Source organism: Notolepis coatsorum (assembly GCF_963971535.1).
Source record: "Notolepis coatsorum genome assembly, chromosome: 2".
NCBI lineage: Eukaryota > Metazoa > Chordata > Actinopteri > Aulopiformes > Paralepididae > Notolepis > Notolepis coatsorum.
The window spans coordinates 176,016,829-176,042,258 of NC_140166.1; the positions used below are offsets into that span (position 1 = coordinate 176,016,829).

At 47.3% G+C, this 25,430-nt stretch overlaps 1 protein-coding gene across 2 annotated transcripts in view; it reads right to left on the minus strand.

Annotated features, from left to right (window-relative positions):
* The window catches only part of LOC311224126 (kelch domain-containing protein 1), a 36,126-nt gene extending 11,169 nt beyond the window's left edge, over positions 1-24,957 (minus strand). For both annotated transcript variants that reach the window (XM_084308975.1, XM_084308974.1), the window contains exons 1-4: positions 24,832-24,957; positions 23,558-23,673; positions 12,114-12,184; positions 8,403-8,520 (exon numbers count right to left, since the gene is read on the minus strand). In XM_084308975.1, the coding sequence (XP_084165101.1) occupies positions 8,403-8,520; positions 12,114-12,184; positions 23,558-23,665 (297 nt within the window). In that variant the 5' untranslated portion in view covers positions 23,666-23,673; positions 24,832-24,957. The remainder of the gene's footprint in view (positions 1-8,402; positions 8,521-12,113; positions 12,185-23,557; positions 23,674-24,831) is intronic.
* Positions 24,958-25,430: the final 473 nt, after the last annotated feature.

Genomic DNA, 25,430 nt, shown 5'->3' on the forward strand with positions numbered 1-25,430 from the left:
GTCTTCAGTCTGGCTGTCTGCATGCTCACTACTGAGCGGAGGGAGACACTCGGATACCCAACAGCGGGGCATCTGGTCTGCAGGAGCAGACTGGTAGCGCCAATCGGACCGGGCAGCGTCTTCCCGCCTTCATCACCACGCAGCGGTCGACTACTCCTCGCCACAGAACCCCTCCGGATTCTCACCACCAGGATTACTAACTCTCTCTCCACCTCTCTCGTCCGGCAGAGGGAATTGTTCCTCTGCAGCAACGGTAACCGCGGCAACGTTGGCCAGAACACTTTAGTATAACAATTTGGGCGCCCATCTAAATTTAGCTATAGTATTTTAATTAGGAATTGTATAAAGTACTAAGAATATTGTATAAAGTACTAAGAATATTTGTATGTATGTTTTTTCCCTTTGTTTATATAAAATGGCATTATGATTAATCAGTTTCCTCGCTCTTTCTAGTCTAGGTGACTCCATTTAATTTAGTTTACTCAGTTGTGTAATTTGGTATCATTAGTTCGGCAGTTAAGGCATCCGACCAACCCCCTAAGGTCAAGTCAAGTCAAGTCAAGAGTTTTATTTGTCATGGCATACGAGTATACAATGAAATGCGGGTGGTCTTGCCCGCAACGATGTGCATAATACAATAGTAATAACATATAATAGAATCCAATAGAATGACATTGTGCAATAAACAAGTAAACAGAGTAGGGCATATCGGTATATGTACATAAGTTATTTACAGAGCATGGTAGGACATGCTAGGTCCTGTGGTAGTGCAATACACTGTTAGCTACGGATGAGGCACTGGGTCTTTATGTACATGCTATATTATACAATCTCAAGTTATACTATACTATTCTTAAGGTGAAATTTATATACAGTCCTTTAAGCTCCAGCACAATTTGGTCCTTCGAGCCGGATCTAACCAGATAGGATGTCCCGAAAGAGCGAGGCAGGTTCAATAGGTAGAACCCCCCCCCCCCCCTACCGGAAGGGAAGTCACGTGCTCCTAGAGAGCGTAGGAGACCCTCCCGACTAGATGACTGTGTCTTGGGTACACCCAGTAGCCCTAGTTCGGAGAGCAATCAGCATGTGCTAAACACATCAGCTGACCGGACAGTAGGGGACCTTACAACCCAGACGGCAGGCACACCCCAGCCAGTAGAGGGTGCTGCTGCCACACCGCAGTTAGATCAGACTATGAGAGCAGAGTCAGACCCAACTGACACCCCCCAGCTGCCTGAAGAGAAGAAGAGACAAGAGGTGGCAGTCCCGTGTAGTAACGACATAACTACTTTCCCGCCACTGAATACCGCCAACCAAGATGAGTCTGAGGAAAAGGAGGAGAGTGACGATCAAGAAGAGGAGCGTGACTCAGCTGAAACCGACTCGCAACCTGGCAAGGATATCATTCCCCCAGACAGCGTGGAGCCACGCGGCGGGCAGGACTTCAATCACTTCCAACCGGGAGAGTTCTTCCTAGACACTCACAGAAATGGTAGGCCCCCCAGCAGATCACGGAGCAGAGGGAGCATTACAGGCTCAGAACTCATGTTCCAATGCATGCAAGAACAACGCCAAGATGCACTCGCAAGAGAGGAGTGGCTCCACCAAGATGCGCTCGACAGAGAGAGAAGAGCCGCGGAAGCACTGGAGCGGGAGCGCGATAGAGCGGCAGCCCAGGCCTTGGAGTACACCCGGCTCGCTACCGCCCAACTGCAATCGGCCTCTGCCTCCTGGCAAATATCAAGAGCATCCACTAGGAATAACTCACCCCAGGGCCTCCAGCCTGAAAGGGAGGAGCACCCGGCTAGGTATCCCCGACCCCGAAGAGGGGACAAGGCCGACTCCGAAGACCTGGAAGGGCGACTGGCTCGTCTGCCGAAGGAATATATGGCACCAGGAGAGGTGCCACCCCCATCTCGACGTGAGCTGCTACCCGCCACACCCAGAGCAACCTCCAGATCCCATCAACATTGGCCGGAAACTACGCCGGCCCCTAGGTACGACCCGCTCCCACAGCGCCCACCAGGGAGCACCATCCCATTCTTCAAAGATGATTCTAGAAGCCAGTACCATGACATGAGGATGTGTTTGGAGTTCCCCCTGGGCGCCGCTAACCACAGCGAGCAACAGAAGTTCCTCGAGCTGTCTATGCACTGTAGGCTGCCTGCGGCCAAGTTCATATGCACTGCCAACGCATACTCCCCCACCCCCTATACTTCGTCTATCCAGGCCCTGGACGAGAGCTGGGGACGCCCGTGGGACCACATATTGGATGAGATCCACAAGCTGGGAGAAATGGCAGACATAAAGGACGACCAGGCCCTGGACATATACTCCTTGAAGGTACGGGCTCTGGTGAGCCTGCTGAAGTTTCAAGGAGCCGCCGGCCGCACAGAGCTCTATGCAGGCTCCAACGTAGAACGCTTTGTCAGGAAGCTTCCAAAGGAAAGGGAAGAGAGGTTCCGACGGGAACACGTGCATCTCCACCCCAAACAGCCACTGTCTACCCTGATGGAGCTCTGAAGTCGGAGATGAGGCACATCCGCCTCCCCAAGCGGGAAGAGCTGAGAGGCAGTGGACGCAGTGGACGAGACAAGTCCGACCGAACGGGGCGGCCCGTTAGGGTGCTGACAAACACATCAAAGGAGCACCAAGGGCCCCCGAAAGGCAAACAAGGCTTCTCCTCCCAGAAGAAAGGAGAGAAGAAAACTCCGCCGCCATGCCAGTGCTGCACCGAGGTCCACTGGCTAGACAACTGTCCCGTGTTCAAGGAGAAGACTACAGAAGAAAAGAAACAGTGGATAATCGAGAATAAGCGGTGCTGGAAGTGCGCCTGTGAGCACCGAGCAAAGGACTGCACCCTCAAGGGACCCTGCAGACAGAGTGGGTACGGGAAGATCCACCTCACGTCCCTCCACAACCTCAACAATAGAGAAGACAAGACTAAGCCTGACGTTGCGGAAGCCCGTGATGAGCCCACTAGAGAGATACGCAACTACTACGTGGGCCCCGTGAGGGGCAGCACTCCCCGCGTGCTGTTGAAGATTGTGCCGGTGGTCCTGCGGAACCGCGACAAGACTCTGGAGACCTATGTGGTTATTGACGATGGCTCGGAGCGCACGCTGCTGATGCGTGAGGCTGCCATCGCCCTTGGACTCCGGGGTGACGCAGAGGAGCTGGATCTCCTCGTCATCCAACCAGGGCGCACCACTATTCGTGGAGAGAGTGTAGCTCTCACCATCACACCGGCCGGACGGCCGAAGGAAGTCTTCAAGGTGAGCTGCGTGTTCACCGCTGCCGGGTTGTGCCTCTCCAGTTACGGCTACCCCATGGAGTCCCTCATGAAGAGGTACCCACATCTCTGTAACCTGGGGATAAACGCTGCAATGGAGGTGAAGCCCACCATCCTGCTCGGCTCCGATAACGTGCACCTCACTTTACCCAAGCACATCATCCAGGGTCCACTCGGATGTCCCGTCGCCTTGGAGACTCCGCTGGGTTGGACCCTGCAGGGCCCCATCAGTCTGAGAAATCTGAACGCCTGTCAGACCCACTGCCTCTTCATTGGAGCGGGGCACGAAGACAAGGAGCTGCTGGAGAATGTTCAGAGGTTGTGGCAGCTGGACGTTGCTCCATACAAGAACGAGCAGATACACACTCGCTCCAAGGAAGATAAGGCTGCGATGGATCTTCTCCAAGCCAAGACAAAACGTGTCTGCGTGTGCGGTGTCCTCAGATACGCCACACCGCTCTTGAGAAGAGAGCCCATGCCGACCTTCAAGGTTCTCCCAGGAGTAGCGAAGCCGTGCCTGCTTAGCACTGAAAGAAGACTCAGCAGAGACCCTGAGACGGCTGCCGCCTACGCCACAGAGATGAGCAAGCTCATAGAGTCTGAACTCGTCAGGAGGCTGAAGCCCGAGGAGGCGGAAAGGAGTACCGAGTCATGGTACTTTCCCCACCATAACGTTAAGCACAACGGAAAGAACAGAGTGGTGTTTAATTGCAGCTTTCAAGTGCGCCAGCAGAACCTCAACCGCTATCTCCTGCCCGGTCCGACTCTGACCCCTCCTCTCCTCGGAGTCATGGTGCGCTTCCGACGACAGAAGACCGCCATCAGTGGCAACATTAAACGCATGTTCCACCAGGTGTGTTTGCTCGACGAAGATAAGCCACTCAATGAGGTTCTTGTGGAGAGAAAACCCAGACGACCCGGAACCGTCCATCTATCAGTGGGAGGTGCTGCCCTTCGGGACGACCTGCAGCCCGTGTTGCGCCACCTACGCCTTGCAGCGTCATGTCGACGACGGCGCCGCACCCCTCGGAGTCTCCAATGCTGTCCACCACAGTTTTTATGTGGACAACTGCCTCCACAGCGTGGAGACCGCGGAAGAGGCCTACAAGCTGGTGCATGATATACCCACCTTCCTGGCCACTGCTGGCTTTGATGTCCGCCAGTGGGCCACCAACGACCCTGAGGTCGTCCGAGACCTCCCAGACAAAGCGAAGGCTGACAGCAGCGAGACCTGGCTCTCCCAGTCAAGTGAGGACGCCCAGGAAATGACTCTGGGTCTCCTCTGGCGCTTTATGTCTGACACCCTGTGTTACCGGCAAAAGAAGATCGAAACTCTCCATTATGTAACCAGGAGGTCGATCTACAGTACTCTGGCGAGTCAATATGACCCGTTGGGTTACATCAACCCCTACACGACTCGTGCCAAGGCTCTGGTCAGCGAGCTGTGGACTGAGGCGAAGGGATGGGATGACCCCCTACCAGAGACACTCGGGGCGAAGTGGAAGGAGTGGGAAGAAGAGCTCCCCACCCTCCAACAGATCAAGTTCCCCAGGAGCTACTTTCCCTCGAGCGTCTCCCTTCATGTATTCTGTGACGCGTCTGAGAAGGCATATGGTGCAGTAGCGTACCTGCGCGCGGTAGAGCTCGACGACACAGTCCACGTTTCCTTCATTCTTGCATGCTCAAGAGTTGCACCCAAGAAGCAGCAATCCATTCCCCGGCTGGAGCTCTGCGCGGCTCTAAGTGGAGCCCAGTTGGGACAGATGCTGAAGGAAGAGCTGCGCCTGCCCCTTTACGCAGTGTCGATGTGGTCCAACTCCACAACAGTCATCCAGTGGATCCAGTCGACTTCGTGCATATATAAAGTCTTCGTGGGAACAAGGGTGACAGAGATCCAAGAGCTCGTGGGGACCAGCTGCTGGCGATACGTTTCGACAGAGGTCAACCCGGTGGACGTGATCACCAGAGGTGCGACCCTCGAGGAATTGGCACGTCCCAACCTCTACCACAGAGGACCCGACTACCTACGCAAGCCAGAAGAAGAGTGGCCTTCTCCTCCGAACTTGGAGAACGCAGAGGTGGAGGTGGAACTTAAGAAGTCCATCTTCTGCGGCCTCACCGGACTCCAAGACCCTTCAACCACCGACGGTCCGAAGGTTGAGGATTGCCAGACCCTAGAAGAGCTCCAAGTACATACCTTCCACCACCGGAACCCCGGTCCCGGAGACCCGACCCCCCTCAGCGCCGACGCCTACGCCGCAGCTGAGATCATGTTGCTGCAGAGGGTGCAGCGGGAGGTCTTCCAGATCGAGATGGCGTGCTTGGGACGGAAGATGGAGCTACCAAGAGACAGCAATCATACTGGCCCCCAAACTGGACGAGAAAGACCTCATACACATCGGAGGCCGCCTACGACGGGCTCAGGGCCTCACAGAGGACAGCAAACACCCCATCCTACTCCCCTCGAAGCATCCGGTGACTAACTTGGTGATTTGTCACTATGACACCAACTTGTATCACCCTGGAGCGGAGCGGCTCTTTGCGGAGCTCAGGAGAAGGTTCTGGATACTTCGCGGCCGGGAGGCTGTGCGGCGATACCAACGGTCATACAGCCTGCCAGAAGCTCAGAGCCCAACCCATCATGCCACGAATGGCTGACCTCCCATCCTGCCGCCTCCGCCTCCAAGAAGCGCCCTTCCACAACACGGGCATGGACTGCTTCGGGCCCTTCACCATCAAGGCAGAGATCGGGAGAGCAACTGCTAAGAGATGGGGAATCATCTTCAAGTGCCTCACCACGAGAGCCGTCCATCAAGAGGTGCTGGCTGAAATGACAACAGAGAGGGACAGCTTCCTCCAGTCATTCCGTCGATTTACTGGAAGGAGAGGGCGACCCCATACCCTCTGGTCTGATCACGGGACGAACTTCCGGGGAGGAGAAGCTGAACTCATCAAGAGTTAACACCAGATGAGTGAGGAGTTGAGGGACGAGCTGGCCTCCCAACAGGTCACCTTCTCCTACAACCCTCCAAATGCACCCCACTTCGGTGGAACGTGGGAGAGAGAGGTCAAGTCAGTAAAGGCTGCTCTCGGCGCCGCGCTCGGAGGACAGGTTCCCATGGCAGAGGTCTTCAACACCGTGCTGGTGGAGATTGAAGCCATTCTGAATTCCAAGCCACTGGGGTACGTCAGTAGCGACGCGGCCGATCTCGACCCCATAACACCCAACAGCCTTCTGATGGGGCGGCGAGACGCGGCCCTTCCCTTTGCAGCCTACGCCTCCACCGAGATCACCGTCAGAAGACAATGGAGGTATAGTCAGGCTTTAGCCGACCAATTCTGGAAGAGGTTCACCACCGAGTATCTCCCATCGCTGCAAGGCCGCCACAAGTGGCTCACTGAAAGAGGCAACCTAGAACCAGGAACCCCAGTCATGATCGTGGATCAGGCACTCCCCCAAGCCCTCTGGCTCACTGGAGGGGTGAAGAGTGTGGTAAAAGGGCAAGACGGAAGAGTCCGCTCGGCTGTCGTGGATGTCGGAGGAAGAACTTACCACAGACCAGTGGCTCGACTGATCCGACTACCCCCGTACTCTGACCAGCCTGAGTGACTACTAGACATTCAGCAGACCTCAGTTACTGATTAGCGCCACAAATCAGGGGGCGGATGTGCTGAAGGGTCTGCAGTTAAGTAGAAATCGACCTAAGATTTCCCCCTCTAAGTTCATTAGACCTGTTTGATATGTGGGAGCTCAGTTATTATTTTCCACATACTGTTTACTTACACCGTCTGCCTGCTGATGGCATCTCATGTTGTGTGACAGTGCTGCCATCTACTGGGCCGAGGTGGAAGTGTTTAGTTATCGTGCGTCACTTCCTGTGTCGTTGAACTTGTACAGACTTGTTCAGAGAAAGAGAAATGCATCCAACGTGAAGGTCACAGACATTTTGACCAGGGATGTAAAGTTGCTTATTTCGCGGACATTATTCCACCAGAGAGTGTGAGATTGAGTAGTTAGCTAATTAGATGTTTAGTAAACGTCAGTGATTAGCGGACTACAGCTAACTATCGTATTTCCAGTTATCGTTAGCAGTTAGCAGAAGCTAGCTAGCTCTGCGCTAATAGCTAACGTAGCCCGTTGCACATGCGTGGCTAGCTGCTCTGCACTGGACATATCGGGCGATATAGCACAGACCGGAGGACATTTAGCTAGGGTCTGTGCCGAAGGGACTCTGTACAGAGGCACACAACCAGTCATTTGCTAGCTCAGCAGCCGCTAGCACTAGCCTGTTGTACAGAGGCGGACAGCGTGTCTTCAGTCTGGCTGTCTGCGTGCTCACTACTGAGCGGAGGGAGACACTCGGATACCCAACAGCGGGGCATTTCTGGTCTGCAGGAGCAGACTGGTAGCGCCAATCGGACCGGGCAGCGTCTTCCCGCCTTCATCACCACGCAGCGGTCAACTACTCCTCACCACAGAACCCCTCCGGATTCTTACCACCAGGATTACTAACTCTCTCTCCACCTCTCTCGTCCGGCAGAGGGAATTGTTCCTCTGCTGCAACGGTAACCGCGGCAACGTTGGCCAGAACACAATATAATAATAGTATAACAATTTGGGCGCCCATCTAAATTTAGCTATAGTATTTTAATTAGGAATTGTATAAAGTACTAAGAATATTTGTATGTTTTTTCCCTTTGTTTATATAAAATGGCATTATGATTCATCAGTTTCCTCGCTATTTCTAGTCTAGGTGACTCCATTTAATTTAGTTTACTCAGTTGTGTAATTTGGTATCATTAGTTCGGCAGTTAAGGCATCCGACCAACCCCCTAAGGTGAAATTTATATACAGTCCTTTAAGCTCCAGAACTTTACTTTGTGATGATAGCAACTTGCAGATGATATGGAATTTGAATTTAAAGTGTGGTCCCTTTCGGTGGGGGTGGGTGTTGGGAATGTGTGCATTTATATGTATACATACTGTATGTATGTATGTACTATATGTATATATTATATTTACATATGTGCTTTTTTGTTTGTTTATTTCTGTTCAATAAAAATACTATCATTATCGTAACACTGATTATATGGCAACATAGTGACTTACCTGATTGCTCTGTCCGTTGTCATTACAACCTCCAAATATGTACAGGTTCCCATTTAGAGAGCAGCCGCAGGTTCCAGACATGGAGGGCGGGACTTCTCCTGACATGCTGAACATTTCCCTTCAGAAAGAAATGTGGATAAATCAACTGTGTGAGAAAACCAAGCATCAATAATTTTGACTCACTCATTCCATTGGCCATATTCACGCGGGGTGGGCACAGGGTGGGCACAGGGTGGAAAGGATTCCCAACATGAGCATGACATGAGAGCAAAATGTCCACCGTGTGAATATCAGGGTTCCCACAGACATTGCAAAATGAAATTCAAGGACTTTCAAGTACTTTTTCAAGCACTTTTTTAAACACATTGTCTGCCAGGCATTGTGCCCATCTTTGTGCCCTCTCTGCCACCGCTGTAAGCCTATGGAGTGGCTCACCTTCTTTGCAGGGCTATAACTTTTTAAATTGTATTGCTATATTGACATTACTATGGCCCATTTAACATCGATTATCTATCGTTCAGGATGTGGGAACGTTATACTTTTTCATTCATACATTCATACAAAAATACCATCTAGAATATAAGTATGTTTTTATCGTTTTCTGCAGTAATTCCTAGAGCGTGATTTATAGGCCTAAACGCATATATAGATTATCGATTGGCGTGTCTTCCCCCTTATATAAAAAAAATTAAACTGTATGTGATCGGTATAGTTATGCTTCATCATGCATGAAGGAAAGGGGGGGGGGGGTCGTTTATAATTCCTTGATCGTCACTAACTGCTTTATGTAGTATGGGTTGATTTATTGATCAGATGGTTTGTAAATAAAGAAATGTACAATCGGCTTGAAAATAACGTTAGTTGCCTCTTACCGTTCGCCGACGAGACTGGAGGAAAAAGATCCCACTTATTTGACGTCGATCTCTTAGATCCATTTCTGGTTTGTATGGCACAATAAACGCCCAAATCATATCGATTATTGAGTTATGGCAGCGATCCATATGCACGCCAGTGTATGTCTGGAGTCCCGCAACGATATGTGACTGCCGGACGGATTTCCCAGATGCACCGATTGCCACTTCCGGTTTGACTTAAATGTAACTCGCCCGATCATCCACCAGGCGGCGGTATTGAGGCGTTGCAATATTGTGCAGGGTCCCACTGGATCACCAGAGGCTGGGTGGCTGAATTATGAATGCCATGGCGAAAAAATGAAATATGATCTCAATAACGCTGTACAGCGAGGTCTGGCGGTCAACGCATGGCGGGCAATAACGCTTTAAAGCGTTTCCGGCGGTGGATGTGTTAAAAGGGCATTTACAGTTTTTCTCAATTGCTTTGGTGCATTTCTCTGATCAGAATTAAAGTTCTCATAACTGTTAGTGCATTTCTCAAAACAATTAGTACAAACTGCAAAACCTAGGTGATAACCTGCAGAAGCGTGTCACTTGCTCAAAATGGATAATTCATTCCTCAAAAGCAAGTATTCATGTCAATGAAAGTGTCACTGTCATCAAAATGAAAAGTCCTGACACCATTGTTTATGAACAAGATAGTCAAATGGCTTTGCCATGTTTTCGTTATGACAGTTCACTCTGTAAGTGTCAGATCTTGGTGACACTTTCTGAAAATGCTCAAGACAGCACTATACACTATTTGCACAGCCATTTGAAATCTACAGTTACACATTGCTGTATTTAGTGAGGTAAATGAGTACAAGACACGTATGTTTCACATTTTTACTGCATTATGCTCTTTGCAATTTTAATTTGTTCACAGCATTGTGCAAAAGAAAAATACAAACTAATTTACAACAAACATAAGAAACACCCTTTGGCCTTTGGGTAGAGCTGTGCACAACTGTAAACAATATTGCAGTACATATTGGAACTGAATTGGAACATACAACATACACAGTACTGTAAATCATTCATTCACATCCAGACGTTCCTGTCTGTCTGGCTATTGGATTCAGGAATGGGGAGTAGGGAGGGAGATATTCCACCAGCATCCTTTCATGTGCTGCAAACCACTGTGTGACCAGAATTGCGTGGTGAAAACGCACATGATCCCATACAACAACGTACTTGGTCAGATGGTCGCCATTTAGACCCCTCTCATTCTCAGGGACTATGTCCCTGTAAAGAGTGTCTAAAAAAGTCAGCAGATGTTGTGTGACCAATGCGGGGCATATGGGTGAGGACGCCGTTTTCTGAGATGGCTGCACACATTGTAATATTCCCTCCTCGTTGGCCTGGGACATCAGTGGTTGCTCTCTGTCCAATGCGATTCCTTCCACACCTTCTACCTTTTGCCAGATTGAAACCCGCCTCATCAACATATTTGAATATGTGCAGCGATTCCCTGGCATCCAGCTCCATTCAGGGGAAAAATTATAAAGAAATGTATAAAATTAGCTTGACAGATTTTGACAACTAGTTCAACATATTTGTATGTAATGACTCAAGCAATGAAATGAGGACTATTAGTTTTATAGGGAATGACTATTCAGCAGTCATAAGTATAGTTCATTTTGACTGACATGACCTAAGCAAATGATAATGTTATAAAACAGCAGAGAATTGTATGAAAGCAATTGATGCATGTCCAAAAGCATTTGCAATTTGTTCGGAGGAATGAGAAACTGCTACTATGATGTGCACAAATTACAAAATGTTGTGGAGGTTGAACTAACAGTTATGAGAACTTTAATTCTGATCAGAGAAATGCACCAAAGCAATTGAGAAAAACTGTAAAAGGATACAATTCACTTTTAAATGCAGGTTTTTTCTTTTTGGAAAAAAAATCGGATCCAATATTTATGGCTTAAAACCAATTTCCGACACTTTAGATAAAACATTTTTATTTCTTGATTCAGAACTATTTTATCATGGATGAACAAAACTTTCTATGCGAATGGTTGATTTGAATTTCAATTACTTTTTAAGCACCTTGTTAACAAAATTGTCTGTTTTCAAGGAATTCCAGGCCTTGACTTTCCCCCCCTAAAATCAAGCACCTTGTTCAAGCACCTTGTGCAAACCCTGGAATATGGTCAATGGCACACAAGTAGGGCATGGGCTTCATAACAAACACACAACAGATGTCTGTGATCAAATGAGGACACAAGGAATTGAGTATGACACATTAAGGAAGGAAAACAATTTTGACACTGGCTGATTAAATAATGAAGAGTCATTATTATGAATGTCAATCTTGGCTGTGGAATGTAGTTATTCATCAAGGTCAATGTATAGTCTTTATTATCCTCGAGGGGCAATTCATGGTACAGCCAGCAGTAACCATTTCTATCAGACACAAAAACACAACGAGATCACATTGACCTATTTAAAATAACAATGGCAGCAGGGGCAAATGAGCATCAGGAAATAGATATGTGTAAAATAAATACAGGTACCTGTTTTTAATTGAGGTCAATATACAATGATTCTGTTGTGAGTGAGTGAGTGAGTGAGTGAGTGAGTGAGTGAGTGAGTGAGTGAGTGAGTGAGTGAGTGAGTGAGTGAGTGAGTGAGTGAGTGAGTGAGTGAGTGGGTGAGTGAGTGAGTGAGTGAGTGAGTGAGTGAGTGAGTGAGTGAGTGAGTGAGTGAGTGAGTGAGTGAGTGAGTGAGTGAGTGAGTGAGTGAGTGAGTGAGTGAGTGAGTGACAGACATAATGGAGAATTTAAATTATTCTCAATTATTCTCTTACCATACACCTCTTTCTAAGTCATATGTCCAGATCTCATTGTTGGGCAGGAAAACCTCAGTATCAGCGATTGACTGTAGAGAACAATTAAAACTGTGTCAGTCTCAACAGGTTCAGGCTATAAGTCCATATAGTGGTGCTAGAGGAAAGGTCACAGGCTCACCAAAATCAAGGGGCCACGAATATAGGGGGTCATGAATATGCACAGTAGGTTTTGTGACTGTACGACTAATAGGTCAGAAGATACACTCATTTGAAAATGTAAGGTTTTCCCTGATGGTGACACTAGAGGGAAGGTCATGGGTCACCAAAATACACTGGGTTCTATCTTTCAGTGTCATTGCAAATGTTATTGCTGTCATCTTGGCCAGGGCCCTGTTCCTTGTACGTGGCTAACTGAGTTAGCCGGATCATTTTCAGGATAACTTGACATAAGTCAGGCTTTTCGGTTCCACAAAGCAAGTTTGGCTAAATCACTATGGCAACAGATACAAAAATGTGAACTTGCTCCAGTGCAGGTTTAGTTGAGTTAGCTGGATAAACTGGCCACTCCCTCGCAAAAAATGCCAACTCCCTTCCTCAGAGATCCCATTCTGAATAATTTTTTGTGCTTAGTTTTTCTAGAGGGGGCTTTTCAAATGTAAAATAATAGACCTAAAATGCTGATAATAAATCATATTCAGCCTATGGATTTACTTTGTCCTAAATAATGCATGTCATATGGCGCACGCGACACACACTGTGGTTATTTTAATAACGGAGAATTGCAAATGTGAATCCTGCAGGATATTTTGAATGAATGAAACTTGGATCCGAGGTTATTGTGTGTAATAAACACGGAATGTCCAGTCTAGTATCTTTGTTGAGGTAATACTTTATATAACGTTGTTGAGCATACACACCAGCGAGCCACATGCAGTCAGTACGTAAGTCGGTCTAACGTCGTTGTAGTAGAATCCTATCAATGTCTAAGGTTATTGTACAGTGCAATGAGATCGCTAACTGGAAGGAGGAAGGAAGGATCATAAGTGATAGAATTTGGTCTCCTCATCTGACTTCCAATATAGCCAGCAAGGAATAAACGTGCATTCCAGACAAGAGAGTTCGAATTCAAACTCCTGGATTTATTTGTCTCGGCGGCCAGGAGTGAATAAAAAGGTTGCTTTTCACATACAAGGATTATCAGAATACATTAATCATGTCTGTTTTGTACAACGGATAAACAAGGTTTGCATCTCAAAACCCCAACATGTACATACAACAGTCATTGTTAACATAAATGAAAATAGAGAATTTACTGTAGGCCCCTTTTCATATAAGTAAGCCTGGTTTCTAAGATAAGTTACATTCTATTCTAACCAACATAATGGGTCCATCCAGCTTAATGGCGCTTTTCCACTGCATGGTACCTACTCTACTCTACTCTACTCTACTCTACTCTACTCTACTCTACTCGCTTTAGGTACCTGGTACTTCGTTCCTTTTCCACTGCAGGTACTAAAATAAAGTACTCAGTTTTTGTCTCCGTGTGGGGAGGCGGGGCTGCTGGTGTACAGCTGAGAGCTCCATAGCTCTGTGACTGTGAGAGCTCCAGCATAGCTATGTCAGTGAGCTAGGCGCAAGCCAGAGTAAAACACAGTTTTCAATCAATCAATCAATCAATAACAACATTAACGAGACTCTCGTTGTGTCTATTCTGCTAACGCTAACGTTACCTCTCATTGTGTCTATTCTACAAGCGTTAACATTAGCTAGGCTGTCTATGCTAACGTTAACGTTAGCATTAGGCTAACAAGCTGTAACGTTACCAGTCGCGTCTATTTGCTAACGTTAGCATTAGGTAATAACCGGTTTAAAATGGATGGTGATTACCTCACGTTGTGTCTATTCTACTAGCATTAACGTTACTCATACAAACAATCAATAGCGAGTTATATTGATCACGCTATGTACGATAGCCATGCTAAAACGCTAGCACAACATTAGCACCTAATCTAACAACAAGCTTAAGCCTTAACAAGTCAGCGATCTTTTTGCGAGACTAAACTCTCCGCTCGGTGGCAAATTGTGTTGATGTCGGTTTTGTTTAATAAATAAATGAGGCAGAATACACAGTGACTGTATCCTTTGTTTATTGCACTTGTGCCTGCTGCAAACATACTGAAATCCTATGCGAGACATTAAAGATGGCGGCTTTCTGTTTTCGTTCAGACTCCCTCAGACTCTCCAAGGAGTGACGCGTCTCTCTTCTGACCAATCAGTGGTCTGCAGTGTTTCACGTGACTTTTCTAGTACCAGTTCTACCCGCTTGGCTCGCGCTTGGAACCATACCTGAGCAGGGACTAAAAAAGTACCCGAAAAAGTACCTGGTACCAGGTACTTTGGAAAATACCGAGTAGAGTAGAGTAGAGTAGAGTAGAGTAGAGTAGGTACCATGCAGTGGAAAAGCGCCATTACATGAACATCAGCCGACAGCATTTCTCTGGGTGGGGAGCGGGGGAGCCACAGACCTGGGGAGGGTCTGGGCTCCTGAATCACACTATGTTTTGCTCTTAAGTACTATATTTTTAATAGCACATGTTACTAATACGTTTGGTCCAATCCGATTGGTTCTTCTGGAAGGGCGGTCCGCCCCTCCCCCTGGTTTCCTCTGTGGGGGCTGGCTGCCCCCACCTTCTCGATCTCCTGTGTGGGTCTTGACTCAGTAAACAGAGGGGGCCGCCGATGGCCCCCCCCCGTCGGTGTGGTTCCTTTGATGAGTACAGAGGAGGGCGCTTTTGATGGCCCCCCTCCTTGGCTGCTCAAATCTCCTCTGAATGAATATATCACTTTAACATTCCTTCTATATGGTTATAGATGTCTAATATCACCCAAGTACAGTCATTGCTTTCTAGACTGATACCAGACATCATATGAGACCACACCAACCTTTATTCACCAGACTGACACTCTGTAATATAACTGTGATACATATACCAGGATTCTTAATTCTAAATATCTATATAGATGTTTTTATTGGGTTCTTTATCCAATCAAAGCCAATCAAGTATCATGCTTTTTCATTTAGCTTTGAACCATGTCTTTATTGATTAATGATCTTTTAGCTCTGTCTTATACTTATCAGAGCCAGCTATCTGGTCTCTACTGTCAGTGCAGACATCTGCTACCATTTGGGTGTGACTTTTCAGTTTCTTTGTTCTAGTGGGGGTTGAAATAACTCCCTGCTGTTATCTGATGCAACTGTCTCTAGAATCGTTCCTCATTTCGCCCTGCAGCCCACTCTGCTGCTAAACAGTATACAAGGCATAATGTTATGGTTTCCTAATTATTCACACATTTTAATTATGGAATTCAAGGTCAATATCACCACATCGTAAAACCCAGTGTTACCACACTGACGTACGGCAGGTTACCGTAATGACTAATACTCTGACATCTCCCCCTTTTAATTTTACTTCATTTGTTAACGTAAACAAATACACTTTCTGTATTAACAAGGCTATATCTAGCAATCAATAAGAACATCCTGTAAAGTGGAAACAGTGCTATTCTTCTATAACATCAATAAACAATATTCAACATTCACTAACACCCGGTCCCGCGAACACATCACTCCTGTCCTCCACTCCCTCCACTGGCTCCCGATCAAACACTGCATAAACTTTAAAACACTACTCCTCACCTTCAAAGCCCTCCACAGCCTGGCCCCCCCCCTACCTGACTGATCTCCTTCTTCCCTACCGCCCCACCCGTTCCCTCCGGTCCTCCTCCACTGCCTCCCTCACTGTCCCGACATCCAAGCTTAAAAACTTTGGAGATCGGGCCTTCTCTCGTACTGCACCCCGACTCTGGAACTCCCTCCCCCAGTCCATCAGAGACTCCCCTACACTCTCCACCTTCAAAGCTCGCCTCAAAACCCACCTGTTCTCCCTTGCCTTCAACCCCCCCCACCCATAACCCCCCCCCCCCCCCCCCTCCAACCTGATTGATGTCTGTCTCCAGTCTTTTTGTGCCATCATGCTGTCTTCCCTGTTCCCCCCATGGTCTCATGTTCCTTTTGTTTTTGTTTCTTTGTTGTTTCTTTGTTTTTGTTTCTTTGCTTTTGTTTCTTTGTTTTTACTTTTGCTCCCGACTATTGTCAGCGACTTCGGATTATTGAGAAGCGCTATATAAATTAAATTAATTATTATTATTATTATTATTAGAGTAGCAAATGATTATTAAATCGCAACATTCCGGAACTCTTTTGACATTTGTTATGTGGTTTACATTCTGGAACTCTTTTAATAATAATAATAATAATAATAATAATAATAATAATAATAATCATAATAATAATAATACATCTATTTTATATAGCGCTTTTCCAGGTGCTCAAAGACGCTTCACATGGGCAGGAGAGACAAACTATGGCAAAACAAAAAAACAGAACAAAACAGAACAAAAATAATACATGACAAAATAAAATAAAACCGACAGAATTAGAGGTCAAAAGCAAGATTGAAAAGGTGGGTTTTGAGGGCTGATTTAAAAGATGTCAGGGTGTTTGCATCACGGATATGGCTGGGGAGGGCATTCCAGAGGGAGGGGGCAGCAGCAGCAAAGGCCCTGTCGCCCCAGGTCCGGAGCTTGGTCGTGGGAGGTGTTAGGAGGTTGGCATCTGCAGACCTAAGGCGACGGGTGGGCGTGTGACGGTGGAGGAGGTCGGACAGGTAGGGAGGGGCAAGGTTGTTGAGGGCTTTAAATGTGATGAGTAGTATTTTAAAATGTATCCTGTATTTGATTGGAAGCCAGTGGAGGTCGTGGAGGACAGGGGTGATGTGATCAGAGCGACGGGTGGAGGTGAGCATGCGGGCAGCAGAGTTTTGGACATATTGGAGTTTATTGAGAATAGTGTTTGGTGAGCCGTAGAGGATGCTGTTGCAGTAATCTAGTCTTGATGATATGAATGCATGAACCAGTGTTTCAGCAGCGGAGAGTGATAGGGAGGGGCGAAGACGAGCAATGTTCCGGAGGTGATAGAAGGCAGATTTGGTTATGTGGTTCACATGGGGGAGGAAAGAAAGGGTGGAGTCCAGGATGATGCCAAGGTTACGGACGTGAGTGGAGGGGGTGACAATGGTACCATCAATATTTAGGGTGAAATCCTGGGTGTGGCTGGTGAGGGATTTTGGACCGATAATGATGATTTCTGATTTATTGCAGTTTAATTTGAGAAAGTTATTTTGCATCCATGTTTTGATGTCTGTGAGGCAGGTGCTGAGGGTGGAGAGAGTGGCTGGAGTGATAGTCTTGGTGGAGAGGTAGAGCTGAGTGTCGTCTGCATAACAGTGAAAACGCAGGCCATGTTGGCGGAGAATCAGACCAAGTGGAAGGATGTAGAGGATGAAGAGCAGGGGACCAAGTACTGAGCCTTGGGGGACACCATGAGTGATGGGGGCAGTGGGGGATTTGCAGTTGTTGATAGAGATGAATTGGTGCCTGTGTGAGAGGTATGATTGGAGCAAGGTGAGGGGGATTCCGGAGATGCCAACGGAGGACTGGAGACGAGTGATGAGGATGGGGTGACTGATGGTGTCAAAAGCAGCGCTGAGGTCTAGGTTATGGTTATGTGGTTAACGTTACCATCTGGAACTCTTTTCCCTCATTTCCCCCCCCTGAAAGGCCATGAGTGTGACATCATGTCAACTCACAAGTCCAGTCTGACAACTGGCCTAAGGATCCGTCCAGACCTGGACTGTGACAGTCCTTCAGTACCAGCAGGCACGTCGACACTGGTGTTACCTGGCTCTTGACCGGTGTCCTTGGGAACAGGTGAGACTGGTGCTGTGCTCCCAACTGGCCCTGGGGAGGGTACCCCCTGGAGGTGGCGCCGGGTGCGCCGGAATGACGCTCCCTGCTGCGTCTCAATGATGTAAGAGCGTGGCGTGACACTCTCGCTGGTCACTACTGCAGGGGCTGTCCAGGATTTCTGGTGGTCCAGCTTGGTGAGGACATTACCACCAGGCTGTAGTGGAGGTAGGGGTCTCGCCTGTGACGTCTGTTGTAGTAGAAGGCTTGCTTCTTCTTTTCAGCCTCGTCCTTCTGCTTGATCTGTCGCTTGTCTGGTCATGAGGGCTGCAAGTTCCTCTCGAGTGTAGGCAGTGTCGTTCTCATTTTCCGACCCATCAGAAGTTCAGCTGGGCTGGCCCCTGTGGTGCTACACTGCTACATGGTGTCGACCTGTAGCACATGAGTGCGATGAGAGGGTCCTTCTGTTTCAGGATTCGCTTTGCGGTCTGCACCGCCCTCTCCGCGTGACCATTGCCTTGTGGGTTGTGTGGGCTTGAGGTGATATGTTTGAAGTCAAGCTCACAGGCTAGGTCTCGAAACTCAGCGCTCGAGAATTGTGGCCCGTTGTCGCTTACGACCACGTCCGAGACGCCATAACGGGCACACGTTGTTTTCAGCTTCAGAGAGACTTGAGAACTGGTTGTCGTTGTCATGTGCAGTATCTCTATATATCTAGAGTAGTAGTCTGAGATTATCAAGTAGCTCTGTTTGTTATGCTCACATAAATCTAGAGCTATACGCTCCCATGGTCTGTCAGGGAGCGGAGTAGAGATCAACGGCTCCCTTTGTTGCGCTCTTCTCAGCTCACAGCAGGACTGACACGACGAGACCTTGTGTTTCAGTTGCGAGGAAATGCCCGGCCACCAGACAGAGGCGCTTGCCCTCTCCCGACACTTTGAGAGCCCTTGATGCCCGTCATGGATTCTCTCGAGGATTTCTGTCCTCAGTGTCTCTGGTATCAATATGCGACTTCCTCTGATGACCATTCCGTCATACTCTGAAAGTTCACTTTCCGCAGACGGAAGTACATACTTATGATGCTTGGTACTGTATTCACGTGTTCAGGCCATCCTGACCTGATGTACCTGATCACTGTCTGCAGCTTTTCATCAGCTGCTGTAGCTCTTCGGATGCTGTCCATCCTCTGTGGAGTAGCTGGCACGTTGTTGATGACAGCTGCGATGTAGCACTCCACATCGGAGTGTGTGTCTTTCTGGTTCTCTGTGTGTCTCAGGGGGCTCCTTGACAGTGTGTCCGCCACTACAAGGGTCTTCCCAGGCGCATACTCTGCCACTGGCTTAAAGCGCATGAGCCGCATGAGAAGTCTCTGGCACCTTAGTGGGACGTTGTCCAAATCCTTGCTGTTCATTAGTGGGACCAGGGGCTTGTGGTCCGTCACTAGCTTGAAACTCTCAAGGCCGTAGAGGTATTTCTTGAACCTCTCACAGGCCCAGACACTCGCCAAACACTCTTTTTCAATTTGCGCGTACCTAGTTTCCACATCAGTCAGCCTCCTGGAGCAGTACGCGACTGGCTTCCAGTCTTCTACGTGGAGCTGCAGCAGCACCGCACCGACCCCGTAGCTGCTTGCGTCAGCCGAGACTGCAGTGGGTCTGTTGACGTCGTAGAAGGTTAACACCGGCGATGTCATCAGGAGCTCTTTCAACTTCTCAAAAGCTGTTTGTTGTGCTGGGCCCCAGGTCCAGACTGTTTTGGATCGGAGCAACTCGTACAGTGGCTGGCCCACTGTGGACAGGTTTGGCACGTATTTCCCCAGATAGTTCACCATGCCGAGGACTCGTTTGAGCTCGTGCACATTCTCGGGCGCGGCAAGCTCCCGGATGGCCAGCACTTTTGCTGGATCTGGCCGCACGCCCGAGGCATCGACCACCTACCCCAGGAAATGGATCTGCTTCTGCCTGAGCACGCACTTGTCCATGTTGAGCTTGAGCCCAGCAGACTCGACTCTCTCTAGGACCTTCTGGAGGCAGAGGTCATGTTCTTCCACATCTTTCCTGTACACTATGATGTCGTCCATATAGACGGCGACGCCTTGCAGGCCTTGGAGTGTCTCTGTCATCTTCCTTTGGAATATCTCCGGCGCGCTTGTTATTCCAAACGGTAGGCGCCGGAAACAGTACCTGCCGAATGGAGTGATGAAGGTGGTCAGCCGGGTGCTGTCGCTGTGCAGAGGTATCTGGAAGAACCCTGAGGTTGCATCGAGGCTGGAGAACATTGTTGCTCCACTCAGCTTGGCTGTGATCTCTTCCGCTGTAGGTAGGATGAATCTCTCTCTCTTGACCTCTTGATTTAGCTTCTTAAGATCAACACATACACGCGCCTTTCCATTCTTTTTGAGCACAGGCACCATGGGGCCACACCAGTCCGTTGGCTCGGTTACCACCTCTATGATGCCGTTCTCCTTCATGCGGCGAAGCTCCTCCCTGACCTTGGGCATGAGTGGTATTGGGACTCTGCGTGCTGTGTGCACCGCGTATGGAGTGGCGTCGTCCTTGAGCCTAATCCTTACCGGCTCTGTCTTTAGTGTGCCATGGTCTCCAAAGGCACCGTGGACCTCCTCGATCCGTTTCACAAGGCCCATCTCTGCTGCTGTGGACCGGCTGAGTAAGTTATTGACAGACTTCCCTCTGATGACAAACAAAGGGAATGAGTATGATTTGTCCTTGTATGCAGTGCTGACTTGAAATTGTCCTTGACAATCTAATTTACCCCCTGGGCTGCTCAGTGATACGCTGGTCTGGCTTAGTTCCCTCTCTGGGATAAGCACATTAAAAGTCTCCTCGCACATAACACTAGCATCTGCCCCAGTATCAATCTTGAACTGCACTGGTGTTGCACCAATGAGGAGCTGCACTGTCCACTGCTCATTACCAGTGTTTGCATTCACTGATCCCAAGAAGTATTCACTCTGTTCATCTGTCTCTGTCACTTCACTCACCGCTTTGGATTTGCACTGACTATGCCAGTGCCCAGTCCTGTTGCATTTATTGCAAGTTGAATTTCGTGCGGGGCACCACTCTGGATCCTTGTGCGCCATTTTCCCACAACGGCTGCACTTCCCTCCGTGTTCCGCGCCTTTTCCTCCTCCCTTGGCATAGCTCCTCCCTTGCCATCTGGGGTTCTTTCTCCACGCTCCCCGTACCTCTTGTATGGCTGCGGCGGCTCCCGTAGTCTCCCCCTGTGCACTGATTTGCATGTTAACCGTCTATGACTGGCGTACAGACTGTATAGTTTGCGCTAAGGTGAGGTCTGACATCATTTGCAACTTATGAGACTGTTCTTTATCCTGAATCCCCACTACGATCCGGTCTCGGATGTTTTCATCCCTACACCGACCGAAATCACAGTGTTCTGATAGATCGTAGAGCGCTCTGATAAATGTCTCTGCCAGCTCTCCCGCCCGCTGCACTCTCTGATGAAACACGGCACGCTCATGAATCACGTTTCGTCTAGGGAAAAAATAGCCATCAAACTTCCCCAACACTATCCTGTAGTTGTTCTCGTCATCATCATCATCAAACGTGAACGATTTGAAAATATTTTCAACTTCACTCCCCATTGCGTATATCAAAGCAGAAACCTGTACATCACCAGGCTTCTTGGTGAGCTCCGTAGCCGTTCGATACCTCTCAAACCGCCTCCTCCAGTCTGTCCACTCCGTTGGTTTATCGAAAGAAAAACTTTCTGGTGGGTTAAACTTCGCCATGATTCACTCTCTTAGTAGACGAAAATACCCCGCTTCTGACACCATGTAATAAACATGGAATGTCCAGTCTAGTATCTTTGTTGAGGTAATACTTTATATAACGTTGTTGAGCATACACACCAGCGAGCCACATGCAGTCAGTACGTAAGATGGTCTAACGTCGTAAAACCCAGTGTTACCACACTGACGTACGGCAGGTTACCGTAATGACTCTAATACTCTGACATTGTGGAAGGCCTACCGTGCGTTTGGCTCTGATCCGTTTCATATTCTCTGCTGCGGATGCATTTAGTTAACTGGAGTGAATGAATTTGAGAAAATTAATCAATCTGTTCAAGCGCTGTTATCTGATGATGAAAAAGAGGGTGATGAACATGACTGGTATAAACCAAAGGTTAATCAATTCAATGCATTTATGGACGATGTCCGAAACAGATTAAAACCTGATTAATAGTGAAACTGTTAATAGCCTGCCTCCAATGCTTATTAGTGCGTCCGAACGTTTGCATGTTTCAACCATGCACCTCCTATAATAGTGGGGTTCGCTGCTCTCTGACACCGTTATTTCGGGGGTTGTGGCTTGAAAACTTTGGGAACCCCTGATCTACACATACATGTATTTATATAGTACATGATACCTAATATCCTCATAAGTATCTATTAATTCGTGTCAATTAGATACTCTTTGGGCTTGTTTTATCTACTTATTCTGAAAGAGTTGAAATAATTATTTTCGCTAGCAAGATCTCATTCGATTATTCATTCCATTAAGCCTACTGCCAGCAGGCATTTTTAAAGAAATATAATCTGATTGATTGGGGTAATGAGAGACTTAAAATTAGCCTATATATATGCATTTAACTTGTCTGCAATATCTTCCCGTTAGAAAATCATGGTTTTCGGGGATCAACACCTCCCCCTTTTCAGGTAAAACGGCCACGTGCAATTATCCTGATCACTGAAGTCTGGTTAGAATTAACGAGATTGTTTGAGACCGAATCAGCAGAACTCCGCACCGCCCCAACTCTGGACTCATTTAAAAAACTGCTCAAAACCCACCTCTTCAACTTCATCAGCAGAACTCCGCACCGCCCCAACTCTGGACTCATTTAAAAAACTGCTCAAAACCCACCTCTTCAACTTGGCCTTTAACCCCTAACTTTCTCACTTTATATGTATATGTTGTGTCTGTCCACTATGTTTGTTAATTTGTCATCCCCCCCCCTATGTAAAGCGACCTTGGGTCCTCTGAAAGGCGCTATATAAAACGAAGTTATTATTATTCGAGAAACCGAGATAGCCTGACATCAATCATCGGGTTAATTTAAGCGGGCTAATAGGACTTTGATCGACTTAGTTTAACCAGGTACGGTCTCTCTTGCAAAAGAGATCTTGTATCTCAATGGGACTTCCTGGTTAAATAAAGAATTATAATAATTAATGAGTGCACAGCAAAGTTCATGGTAATTTGGCCATTACCTATCGAGATATGATGAGAACAGATACACACACACACACACACACAAATACAGGGGCAAAAATATAACCTTTGGCACCTTTGAAATTGATCTTCCAATTTTTTTTTATGACTTGTAAATTCCTCTTTGCGCTTTGTTTACATTTTTTGTTTTTGTCTGGTTGGAGTTCAGTAGGTATAGAGAAGGGGTTGCTACTGCTGGCCACACCTCAGGCTCTGGCAAGAAAGGTCTGGAGAAATTCACAATATAACCAAAACAGAAAATGTAAACCAATACCAACCGTGGCTCTTTTGCCTATAGAGGTCGCTGTTTGACAGCATTACATATTCTACCTTTAAGACATACACTTTATAAGGATGTTAAACATTTAGCTCAGCTCATTTTTCATTTAATTTCTCTTGACTGCTTACCAGGTAGCCTCCCCACACAAATAGCAGGTTGTCCTCCACCACAGCTGTGTGGCCACTCCGCTCCCCGGCGACCAGCTCAGAACGGTGCCTCTCTAGTGCAGAATCCATGCGTATTACTATAAAAAGGGAGATACGAAACACGACCAAGACTACATTAGAACATCTAGGCGACTAGAACTCAAATATAGGTTGGAACTTGGCCAGGGATGTTAGATATTCTGTCCTTCTGTCTAGTGATGTGTGTGGAATGCTCTGAGGCCAAAAAAAAAAGCTTTTGTCACACCCTGTGTTATTAGACCAAATAGAATAGTTGTTAGAACTGGTTAGTGCGACTGACTCATCCATAGTTTACACACTATTAAGGCATTGGCGACAGTTGACAGCCCAAGTGCACCACTGTTGTATTTTAGGTTTTAAGTCGTTTTGGCTTACAGTGAGCGCTTCACATTTACAGTGATTTACAGCGATTGTGACCAACTTTGATTGAAAACTTTATTAACAGATTGCAGAATGGGTACAATACAGTACTGCTCAATACAAAACAACTGCTAAGAGGATGCAGACCAGAAAAAGACTTTCGTCTTGTATACATCGGGGTCCCCCATTTTCAATTCATCAGGACATTTATGATATGAGATATGGTATGTCATAAATGTATAGATGTAGCAGTACTGTCTATCTGTATTCATCACTTACGATGAATTGAAATTACGATGAATTGAAAATGGGGGACCCTGATGTAAACAAGACGAAAGTCTTTCTCTGGTCTGCATCCCCTTAACAATTGTATGTATTGAGCTGTACTGTACTGTACCCATTCTGCAATCTGTTAATAAAGTTTTCAATCAATCAATCAATCAATCAATCAATGTCATATATGTCCTGATGAATTGAAAATGGGGGACCCTGATGTAAACAAGACGAAAGTCTTTCTCTGGTCTGCATCCCCTTAACAATTGTGTGTATTGAGCTGTACTGTATTGTACCCATTCTGCAATCTGTTAATAAAGTGTTCAATCAATCAATCAATGACATACAGTACAAGACATAGGCTATAATATACAGGACTGTGTAGTAAAAAAAGAGATCATTAAAAATATATATATTTAGTAATAAATGGCTCTGATTGAGACAGATAAAACATCTAATTAAATAAAAACACCAAAGGAAGCATACATTTACAGTGATTGTACAATCTACTCTACAGTGATTGTGACAGATACAAAACACTATTTAACAGACCATACAGTACATTGACATAAAAACATACTCACAGGCTAAAACGTTAGTATATCTGATGTTACAAAATGGTCCTCTACTGCTCACTTCGCTTGATATTAGAAATCGTCAACCTAGCTGTGTTGTGACTCCCCGTTCGGTCATGACTGTGTCAACGTTGTTGTTGTTGTCACTCAGAGAGACCAAAGCCGAGAGACGGAGTAGGGGGTATCTGCAGAGCCGCAGAGCCAGGCGTGGACGGGTTGGAGGCGGGGCTTCGTGGTCTGGACAAGTATTAGTGGTCTGGACAAGTATTGCGGATGAGGGGGGGGGGGGCTCTCTCGCTATGTGTTGCATGCGTGTGGACTGGAGAATAGCAGAATCCACATTCCCACAGAAACCTGACTGACATGCTGTGCTTATTTTTACATACCTATATTATAGGTCTTGAAGCCACGCATACAGGAGATTCTATTATTGGACTCCAAATACATAGAGCATACCTCTGGCTTTGGCGATGAAGACTACAGAACTGTTTTTAGGTACACAGATGAGAGCTACTGTTTGTTGTGTTCATATGGCATTTAGATGTGATGGTTCACCGATGAGAGATGCTGTCCTTGGGGGGAGGGAGTGCAGAGACTCAAACGCATCA